We start from the raw sequence: 12,308 nt of genomic DNA on the forward strand, positions 1-12,308 counted from the left end.
TATTCTCAATAATTTAAAAATAAGAATAAATTATAATATTAATTAAAAAATAATACAAAATTTTTTTAAAAATAAAAATAACAAAAAACTTAATAATATTTACCGACGGAATTACGGACGGATTATTAATTAAAAAATTAAAAAATTAAAAAATAAAAAATAGATTAAAAATAATAAATAATATTTAACGACGGAATATTTTTCGTCGCTAATAATTCCGTCGTTATTCCGTCGGTAAATTTTAAAAAAAATAATTAAAAAATAAATCTAAAATAATGAATAATATATAACGACGGATTATTTTCCGTCGGTAATAATTCCGTCGGTAAAATTTTGAAAACATCTTCGTCGGAATTCCGCCGTTGTTCCGTCGGTGATTACCAACAGATTATTTTTCCTCGGTAATTCTGTCGGTGTTCGATATGTTTTTTTGTAGTGGCTTAAAATCCACAAGTGTCAAGAATAGACATGCCATCTATGCCTCTAGATAAGATGACGCTTAAGAAGCGTCATCTATGTGCTCATAGATGACACTTAAGAAGCGTCATCTATGAGCGTATAAATGACAAAAGTGTCATATATATATATATATATATATATATATATATATATATATATATATATATATATAGGGAGAGGTTCAAATAAGAACCACTAAATAAAATTAGAACAGAGAACCATTTTAAGTCATTCGATCATCAAGATCTACGGTGGATGAATGCAGATCCTGGGTTCGAATCCTGAATGGAGCAAAAATTTTATTACTTTCGGATGCATTAAATTTAATAGCGAATGCATTAATTTATATAGTAGATGCATTGATTTTAATGGTTCTTATGTTCTCACGATAAGCGTGGTTCTCACTATAACCGCACCATATATATATGATAAATACATGACACTTGATGTCTAATAGATGACGTTTTATACATGTCATGTATCTGTATAATAGATGACACTTAATAAGCTTCATCTAAGATGTAAACAAATGACTTTTTTATGTTTTAGATGACAGTTTTTCACTGTCATCTATTATTTTTGAATTTTAATCATTTTTTTTATTTCATGTTTTAAAATTTGAAATCCAATACATTGTATAATATAACATTTCAACACATAATTTAAATTATCAATAACATATACATACATTAATCATCCAATATTAAGAATCTTATAACATCCATATTACAATACAAAATACTACAAGTTTGGGTTAATGTTTGAATCCACCATAAACTAATACAAACAAAAAAAAAACTCTGAAATAGTATCCGTTGGAACCTCATATCCAAAATTAACGAGTCTCTTCATGAATCAATATTGTCCTTTCACATGTCAGACTTTTGAAACGACGTTTCTGACGAATAATATTGCTTGGACTTACACGTTCCTTTAGCTCGTTTCTTGTCCAGTTCCTACAAAGAAAAATCATAAGAATAAATAGAAGTGGAAATTATGAAACCAGAGATCACCAACCATCCCCAAACACATTGCCCAATGAGAAGGAAAGCTCTCACACTTCATGACACTTATCGCGAATGGAAGGAATAATATTTTGTGATAGAGTTTTTATTTAAAATGAGAACGAAGAATCATTTTCAGACCTTCAATCATGAAAATCTACAGTGAGTGTATCATCTTGATGAATGAATACAACACCTGAATACTAATTATGGAGGAAGCGGAAATTTCATTTCTTTTTTAATTTTTTTCGAGTGCAATTTAGTTTCACCATGAATGCAGTAACTTTACACGTAATTGCAGTATATATTCTTACGATAAAATGTGGCTTTCACGATTCTAATTAACCTCTCTCTCTATATATATATGTGGGGGGAGGAAGAGTTAGGCTATAAACCCTTTTTTAACTACAAATTACGAATCTATAAATTTTATGTGAAATATGTATGAATTCAAAAATTAAAACTTTTGGCTTGTTATGCGATTCTAACCCAAACCCATATATTCATAAATATCATCTTAAATTTTTGTAATCTAAATGTTAAAAATGATTCTTTATTTATATTTTAAAATAAGTTTTTACCTCTCCGATGAATTGAAAGAAAACGAAACCCCAATTTTATGCAGTGCATAAGAATTAGCTCTATTTCTCATAAATCAACCAAAAAAAACTTATCCCTATAAATACAATCGCTTCCATTTCATTTCATCATTTCATTTATATTTTTAGTTTTTCATATTTCCGATTTTCCCTCATCTTTATATCCAAAATCTTTGGAATATTCTCCCATTACTTCGTTGGATTCAGTAACCTTGCTGACTTATACCTCTAATTTTCATCCCAAATCTCTCTCTCTCTCTCTCAAACAAAATTCAGATCAAAATTCACCGGTAATCAATCCCTAACTCGATCCGCCATGGACGACGACACCTCGCGAGAAATCGAGTACAAATCCGCCCACGATCCCCACTCCAAACACGCCGACGTCGTCTCGATCCAATCGCCGATCATCGTCGGCGCCGGACCGTCGGGGCTGGCCGCCGCGGTCTGCCTGAAGCTCCGCGGCATCCAATCCCTAATCCTGGAGAGAGAGAGCTGCATCGCCTCGCTGTGGCAGCTCAAAACCTACGACCGCCTCCGCCTCCACATCCCCAAGCGCTACTGCGAGCTGCCGTTCATGCGCTTCCCGCCGGATTTCCCGACCTACCCCAGCCGCCGGCAGTTCGTCGACTACCTGGAGGCCTACGCGGCGGCGTTCGGGATCCGGCCGGCGTTCGGCCAGGCCGTGGCGAGCGCCGAGTTCGACGGCGCGCGGCGGCGCTGGAGGGTGCGGACGGCGGCGGGGCGGGAGTACCTGTGCCCGTGGCTGGTGGTGGCGACGGGGGAGAACGCGGAGGAGGTGGTGCCGCAGATCGAGGGGATGGCGGGGTTCGCCGGCGCAGTGGCGCACACGAGCGAGTACCGGAGCGGCGAGGGGTACGACGGGAAGAAGGTGCTGGTGGTCGGCTGCGGGAATTCCGGCATGGAGGTTTCGTTGGATCTCTGCAACCATAACGCGAAGCCTTCGCTCGTCGTTAGAGACAAAGTATGTGTGTTTTTCACCTTCAATTATGTGTTTTATTCCCCCACTTTTTTTTTTTTTTTTTCTTCTAAATTACTTACGCATATGAGTGAATCGAACCTCTGATCTACTGATCGAAGGAAGCTGATGATAAATTGGCCTGCGTTTTGATTAGTGGAGGTTTTGTGTGTGTTTTTGTGCATGGGAGTGAGATTGTGAAGGGTAATAATTCTTTAATTTTTTGTTGTGTATTTTGTATAGTTACATGTAATATGTAAAATAATGTACTTTATAGAGAAACTATACAATTACAATTATAATATATGAGGCACGTTTAGAAACCATAAAATTTTATATTATATATCCTCTTCTTTGCTGAAAATTTGAGTTTTGCAGGTTGTTGTTAAATATATATACACAATGGCACCAAGCAAAAAAAATTGTGTGTTTATTCTTATAAAACAGTCTAATTATCGTTTGTTTGTTTGTTTTTTTTTTTTTTTTTTTTTTATTTATGATTTTTTGTGTAAATCCTTCTGAAAATATCGAATTCACAAATTAAAAAATACAGCTTCCTATTAAAAAATAATCCATTCTCACCTGATTTTTCTCATATTTTAAAATATAAAATCAGAACAATTTTTAATTCTTAGATCATCAAAATCTACAGTTGATTCATCACGTCAGGTAGTAAAAAATACTTGTTGAATCAGAGTTGTGATTAGAATCCAAGAATAATTGAATTTTCTATTGATTTTTTCTAATCCTAACTATATATATAATATGTCAATATTTCATCGCGCACATGTACATATGCAAGATTTACACATTGATCCACAGTCTTTTAAAATCAATACTTCAATTTTCTTTTCTTTTTTAGATTTTTTCATGCTTTATTAATTCTTTTTTGATAACACTAATTTAATTAATTAATGTCATGAAAAATTGGTGATGATATTTAAGGTTCACATTCTCCCTAAAGAGATGCTCGGAACTTCAACTTTCGGGCTGTCGATGTGGTTGGTCAGGTTGTTGCCGGTTAGTTTCGCCGACCGGGTTTTATTGGCCGGTTCGTGGTTGACGATTGGGAATACGGACCAGTTCGGGATACAACGGCCTAAGTTGGGGCCGATAGAGCTCAAGATAAAGTTTGGAAAGACTCCGGTTTTGGACGTCGGAACACTTCATAAGATCAAAAATGGATATATCAAGGTACAACCCTTTATGCTATAGGTGCAACTCCTCATTGCATTGCCTATGACTTTACACATACACATAAAAATAACCTATTTTTACAAAGGATAAAGTGCTATAATAATTTCATTGATTTGTCTCACTTTTTTAGGGTTTTTGTGTGAGTTTATGTTGCTAAGATTCTCCACACTACTGGCTTTTGCTTTGATCATTTAGGGAAATGTTTCATATTCTATGTTGACTTCGTATTTCATCTATCATTAGATGCAGTTAATAATTAAACATCTTTTAATTCAACTATATTGTGCAGTTTCTGCCTCAAAAAATGAAACATGATTCTTTTACTTTTTCTTGACTTTATTTTTTTATATTAATTTCTCAAGGTATTCCCTGGGATCAAGAGAGTGAGACATGATTGCGTAGAATTCGTGGATGGAAGAATAGAGAAATTTGATGCAATAATCTTAGCAACTGGTTACAAAAGTAATGTGCCATCATGGCTAAAGGTATAATTCTATTAATAATGTTATAGCTCAAATATTTAGTAGGAATTGAAATAGGGTATATATGTTTGGATTATATATGTTTCGTGTTGACACGACAGGATAACGGGATGTTTAACGAGAAAGACGGCCTCCCTAAATGCCCGTTCCCGAATGGCTGGAAAGGAGAGCACGGTCTGTACGCAGTGGGGTTCACCCAACGCGGCCTCCTCGGAGCAGCCATGGATGCTAAGAACATTGCAAAGGACATAGAAAAATGTTACAAAAGGAGTTTTAATTAATTAATTAAAAGTTATTAATTTCTTGGTTGCAACGTGCGTATATAGATCTAGCTAGTATCTGATTTGATGTACATAATAAATTTTCGTGGGTAAGTTAGATATAATAGATCGATTTAAGATGAGATTATCATATATTAGAGTAATAATCTCTACCTAGTTGACAGTACATTCATATACTACATTTGATGACGTACTTAGGTATAATTAATATCGATCATTTATTTTAGGATGTCGAATGATCGGTAGAGTTCTTTTTTTTTTTTTTTTTTTTTGACATTGTTGCTAGCTAGGTTTTGAACTGTTTTTGGTTTTTAATTAGATGGTGTATTCCTTACTTAATTTGTTCTAGTCCATTGCCTTCATTTGGAATCAATTAAGATATAATATTTTATAATATATATAGGGATATTAATCTTGATTGATGGATGATTAATTAGGATTGATTTAAAACAGATTGCTGTTTTTTTATGCATATAATTATATTTATTTCAATAATAATATATGTTTGTGTGTGTATTTAATAGTGATCATAAATTTTATATATTCCAATAATGGTTGGTTCATATTATATAGAATTTTTTTATTTGAAATATACAAGACCATACATATATCATCTAACTAACTAGATCTTAAAGATGGCCTAACTAAGGAGATGAGCATTTCTTGATTCTACTTTAGTAGATCTTTATGTGTAGCCACGATGGTGCCTTTTCGGTTAAAGGCGAGATCCATAATCATCACTTAATTAATGTGCATGCTTTCTTTAATTGTAGCAATATTTTTCAAATGACGAGAAAAATATAATATCACTATATAGGGAGTATATGCAAACCACACTTATCATATAAGATGAGATCATTATGAATTTGCTATGAAATATTATGAATTTATTGTAGAATATTATATAAATTTAAAAATGAAATTTTCGCCACCTACAATATTTGAACATTGTGTCATGAATCATTCAACAAAGTCATCAATATATTATATACATGACATTGCATATATAACGATTGTTGTTGTGTGTGTGATTTTAATACTATGTATATGTTTTTAGTATATATTATGCTTCGAAGAAAAAGTTATATGTGTATATTCTATAAATACATGACGCTTTACGTAAAATGACTTTTACTTTACAATTATGCATATATATATGAAGAAGTTCAAATAAAAATCTTATTATCATGAGAACGTGAGAATCTGCATAGAATGTATACCGAACTTACACAGAACGTACAAATAAATGCATTTAACATATAAAGTAATTCATCTTTGATAACATTATATTTTTGTGCATAATCGTAGTGCATCTACTTTGTACGTTCCGTGCAAGTTTGCTATACATTCTATGCAAAGGTTCTCACATTCTTATGATATAAAGGTTTTTATTTTAACCTCACCCTATATGGTTCCAATGAGATCTTAGATTGATTTGTAGATGTTGATATATTATTTTATATAGCTGATATTTACCTGGAGGGAGAATTTTTTTACATGAGTTTGAATCCTGGAGGGAGCGAAAATATTTACTTAGTTTTTAATATTGTTATTGAAAACTGTATAATGCCTTATTAAACACTATATACTGATTTATTTATTCTCACTTCTCATAAAAATAGCAATCTCAATATACTCCACTTTTATTCAGTAACCTATACAGATTAATTAATTACATTAACTAAATAAGTGCTTGTAGCTAGGTATGATATTTTAATCACATATTTATATGTTTTCACTTTATGGTCTCTGCCGATAGCCTAAAAGGTTTCTAGTTAGGTTCGTTGATAGATGTACATGTACTTGTAATGATGAAGAAAAGAACAACATTAAAGTCGCAATAGTATTGCTGAGAATGGAGAGTTGTTTAATTCCTTTTGGTAGAAGATCAATCTTAATTATATTCTAAGAAATAATTTTGATTGGGTGCAACTTTTTAAATGATCCAAAAATGATCTACGTCGCGATCTAAGGTTTGTGGGTGGTTTAATTTGGTGAAAATAAGAGTTGCATGTGGGTGTCTATTTAGGACCAATTTTGTAGGAAGAAGAGTGGTTAATGTGTGGTAGCTTAATTTGCATGTTTATGAGCCACATGCATGCCTTAAGTTCCCAATTTCCCCAACTAAAAATTAGTACTAATCATCAAATCTTTATTAAGAAAGTAGTAAGACCACAAATGATTATAATGAACACTTACTCTCTCTCTTCCTCTCTCTCATTTGATGAGAACTTCTTTTTGACTTAAGGGAAAGGAAGCAATGAGTTTAAACCATAAACTCCATTATCATCAAAAATCATACGTTCCATAAAAACATGCGTTCCATAAAAACATATACATAATATGAGACGACACGGGTTTTAAGAAATCCTATAAAGTGTAGTGTGAGTGGAGAAATGGTTTCACATTGATTGTGTTGTTTATTGGGAGAATTATTACAATAAATGGACTATGCATATTTTTATAGGATTGACGAAAAATGAAAACTATACATATTTTTATGGGACAAATGGAGTAGTATATACTAACTTACACTTTTTACTCTTAATTATTACATGAAATATGAAAAGAAAAAAAATCGAATTCGCATTGATAATAAAGTAAAATAAGTAAATTCGATATATTTTTTTCTACAAAATTCTGAAATATGACATTTATTAGGCGACACATCTTATTTTCAAATAGGACACTTGTTATGAGAATGTCAGTGAATAGTGAGTATATCAAAAATAATTAAAGCACCTTAAATACGTAAATTGGGAAACATATAGGAATTTAGTTTAGTGATATAATTTTAAGACCGTTTGTAGGATCTTTAATGATGGTGCACGGGCCGGAGTTTGCTGATATAATTTAATTTAATTTAATTTAATTTAATTTAAAAGGCTAATATTAAGATAGATATCTAGTGGGAACCTAATAGGTCGAGATTATATAAAAATTAAAATTCTCAAATTGATTCCCTCAAAAAAAAAAATCTATTGTAAATATATCTCTAGATATATCTTATGAGTGTTGACCAAGATATCTCCCTAAAACCCTAGCCCTACTTGTATAAATAGAGGCCTTTACACTCAATTCATATTCTCTTCTCTATTCTCTAGTTTCTCTGTAATTTATAGTTCTAGTTCTCTCATCTCCCTTCGATCGTAGAAAGATTGATCGAGTCAATGATGGAGGTATGCCCTAGGAAAGAATCGTGTCTTTCCAATAAGGTAATTCATATTCTATATATTATAGATGTGATATTCAAATTGTTACTTTGAAATTGGAAAAATTGATGAAACACGGGTTAAATCTATGATACGATTTACAGATTGTTGTTTGATTAATTTAAATTTTTGTGAATCCTAATCATATCAATATATATATGTTGTCGCCATTTATAAATTTAATGATGTATTCCATCATATATGTTTGATTGTCTTTCTGATTTGCATTAAAACAATCCCAGAAGGATTGCTACAATTTTATAAACATCAATTTTGATGATGGTGAATTATTATTAGATCTCTAGTATATCTATGTTGAGAAAGTGTATACAAAGAAATCAATGATAAATGAAAATTGACTGGTGGTTCGATTTTTTTTTTTTTTTTTGTCAATTTAATTAACCACGAGCCTTTAATCACATCATAATTCATGTACAAAGAATTTCTCAATAAAGAAGGCAAAAAGTAAACAATGAAAATAACTTGTAATCTGACATCATTAATTTTTCTTGAATACGTTTCTTATTATTGAGGATTTAGAGGGTGTTTGGCTAAGCTTATTTCAAAGAGCTTATAAGCTCTTAGAGCTTATATCAATAGTTTTAAAAGTTTATAAGTTATCAAAATGTTTGGATAATTGAACTTTTTTTTGCTAGAGAGAGATTTTTTTTGCTAGAGAGAGAGATTTTTTTAGAGAGAGAAAATCGAAGAAAAATTAACTTGAATGATATATGATGAAAATAATAAATTATAGTTGAAAAATCTTTGTGAAAAGACTGTTGCATATGAGATTATAAAAAAATAAGTTGGGGTAGAGGAAATTATTTTTTGGGAGCTTATGTCTTGGAGTTTATAAGCTGTTTAGGAGTTTATTTTGTCAAACACTTTGAATGAGCTTATAAACTCCTCAAAATAGCTTATAAACTGTTTTGAAAAGCTTATAAGCTCAGCCAAACACCCTCTTAGCCCACGTTTGATTGGGTGTGTTTAGAGGTTGGAAAGGGATTCAATTAATTGAATTCATTACTTGTTGAGAAATATGATAAATGATTTCTCATGAGAATATAAATGATTTCTCGTGAGAATAAAGCTTTGTACATATAAAATTAATGCACTATAAAAAAATTAAAATTTTCGATTTCATATATTCGAACCCAAGTTATACATTGATCAAATAAATTAAATAATACATCCACCATAGAACAAAACCGAAAATGTTTCAGAAATCTTACAATATTAATTATATGTATATTGGAATTAGTAGGAGAGAAAATAGGGTTGTCAATGTCATCTTCATGTCCATAAAAATTGGATTGGATGGTGTGATGACTAGTTTGCATGTGCAGCATGTGTATGTACGTAAAAGTGGTATCATATCATACTATACCACCATCATGACTAGTGACCACTATTTGTGGTCTACATAATCTTTGCATAATTATGTACAACTACTTCAAAATTTTCATTGGAACCGATAAGAAAATATGAGAAAATATTAGAAAATATTTTCACACGCCTACCTTAGCATAACATTATTCAACATTGAAGAAAAAATGAGTGAAAAAGAGTTGTTCGAAAAATATTTCACTCTGTTCAAAGAATACGTGAAAATGATGAAAAATAAGTGAAAATATATTTTTTCTCTCCTTTTTCGTCAAAGTAAACGCACTGCAAATAAAACATTATTACGTACGTCCCATTTAATCATCAAGATTAGTTAAATTAGCATACTATATATATATGCAATAGCATATATACGTGTAATAATTAATGACGACATATTATACAGAGTTAGGCATCATTCATTACATGTTACACATTTTATTGTAGAAAGGTTTCTATTTGAATATTCATCTATGGTGGAATTGTTTCAGCAATATAATTTTCTATAATTAAATAGAGTTTGAATAAATAGGGTTTGATTAATTTAATTGAATTGGTATTTATATTTTACGTTACACGAGAAAACTTTAACAAGGCCCTAGTCATTCATACTAGCTCTCTCTCTCAGAGCACCCGCAGCGCTCTACTCGATCGTCTTACTCGAGTAGAGCGTTGCACTCGATCGTAAGGCGTCGCGGGGAAGCCTTATTCGAGCCGTGCTCGAGCCTTCGAGTATGCATGAGTGAGAGAGAGATATGGCGCGTGCAATGCACGCGCCTTAATTAAAATAATAATAATAATAAATGTATAAACTTTGAATTTGAAGTAGTGCAACGGCTATTTTCCTTTCTTTTTTAGGAAATGTTTTTATTTTATTAAAGTTTTATGTAATATTTAGAATTTTATAATTAATGCAATTTAAATTTGAAATAAATTGTGTTATTAAAGTTGAGCAATTAAATTTAAATGAAAAGCATAAAAATCAAAACTAAAAAAATCAAGTAGGCTATCAAGTAACCCCAATGCAGCACTACTTACTCAATGTGGTCCCCCACTATCAAGTAAGCCCATTACGGATGCTCTAACATCCCAATATTTAGAATATTATTATAGAAGCAGAGTAATTAGTAGTAATTATTATATATGGAAGTTTAAATGAGATTTTAATTTACATGAGATTTTCTTTTATTGATTTTTTTTTTGTATTAGTTATGTTTTTGGTTATACTTATTAATTAAATATTTCAAGTTCAGGTTTGGAGTTTTAAGTAAATTCATGTATATGAAAGGCAAAGGTGATTTACGAAAATATGGTTAACTTTTAAATAGGTGTTATACTAAAAATTTATAATGTATTAACAAGCAGCAAATTTATTTTATATGCAAGGATGAGTTTTTGAATTAATTTAATTAGTTTTTTTTTTCTTTTGAATTATGCCAGAGTGGGTTTTCAAATTTTCAAATGTTTACAAATTCTTTTTATTCTATTAATACCAAAAGTCTTTAACGTCATCTTTTTATTTTTATAATTTTTTTCTTATCTCTTCACAAGATATAGACAAGATATACGTAGAATACAATTTCATTGTCATGCTAAAATTTATTGGATAATGTTAATATAATAATTAGAACTAGAATGTTGATTATTCTTGTATCAAACTTTTCTTTTAATTTTTATTCTTTTGTTTTTCATTGCATGTACGATTTATATATATCTATTCAAAAAACTCCTCTTAGACTATAAACTATAAACTAATTAAAATGTATGAATTATATGTAGAACATCCATGAATCCACTGTGTAAATGTATGAATTACGAAAATTAAATTTTTTGCTACCTATGAGATTCGAACTCAGGACCATGAATTATTCCAACAAGGTGATGAATTAACTGTAGATTTTGATGATCCAATGACTGAAAATAGTTCCTATTTTATAGTCTAACTTTGATTTTTATTTTAGCCTTTCCCTATATATATATATATATATATATATATATATATATATATATATGGGGAGGGCTAGAATAAAAACACTCTTAAGTGTATAAAATATAAATGATTTTCAGCCCTTAGATCATCAAGATCTACGGTTGATTCGTAACCCTTTTGGATGAATTCGTGGTCCTGGGTTAGAATCCCAAAGGTAGCAAAAATTTATTTTTCACAATTCGTAACCATGTTGGATGAATTCGTAACCCTGTTGGATAAAATTCATACATTAAAAAACGTTTATATTTATATTTTAAAAAGTGTTTTTACTGTAGCCCTCCCCATATATATATATACTTAAAGTTGTTATCATACGAAATGAGTTTCATTCTTATTAAACAAAAACACCAAGTTGATCACATACAATTATATTACCTAGGCTATAGATACGTGCATATTGAAAAGAAGTTTACTCAAATAAAATTTGTGCTTATCAAGAAAATTTTCAAACTTATATATATAGGGAGTCAGGAACGAGATTGGGGAGAGGAAAAGAAAAACACGAAATTCTTTTACATATAATTTCTTCTTTGTATCGCATAGAGAAGCATCTTAAAGTTTTTGTTTCGGAAAAAAATACGTTAGGATGCATCGAGATATATAATTTCAAAGCAAGATTAAGGTAAGGGATTTTACGCTTATTCGTATGGTTATGTATGTTTTTATTTTCATGTTTGATTACTATGTAACACCCCAATCAAGTTACTTATGCTAAAGTTTTT

General features: G+C 30.8%; 2 protein-coding genes across 2 annotated transcripts in view; one reads left to right on the forward strand and one right to left on the reverse strand.

Annotated features, from left to right (window-relative positions):
* LOC130994894 (uncharacterized) overlaps positions 1-12,308 on the reverse strand; it is a 1,167,164-nt gene that overhangs the window by 385,494 nt on the left and 769,362 nt on the right. The gene's annotated exons all lie outside the window — the stretch shown is intronic.
* LOC130994878 (indole-3-pyruvate monooxygenase YUCCA2-like) lies at positions 1,813-5,133 on the forward strand. Its single transcript, XM_057919995.1, has 4 exons — positions 1,813-3,047; positions 3,987-4,235; positions 4,601-4,723; positions 4,822-5,133. The coding sequence occupies exons 1-4, from the start codon at positions 2,379-2,381 to the stop codon at positions 4,999-5,001; spliced, it is 1,221 nt and encodes a 406-aa protein (XP_057775978.1). The 5' UTR covers positions 1,813-2,378; the 3' UTR covers positions 5,002-5,133.

The sequence above is a fragment of the Salvia miltiorrhiza genome, chromosome 7 (genome assembly GCF_028751815.1).
Source record: "Salvia miltiorrhiza cultivar Shanhuang (shh) chromosome 7, IMPLAD_Smil_shh, whole genome shotgun sequence".
Taxonomy (NCBI): Eukaryota; Viridiplantae; Streptophyta; class Magnoliopsida; order Lamiales; family Lamiaceae; genus Salvia; species Salvia miltiorrhiza.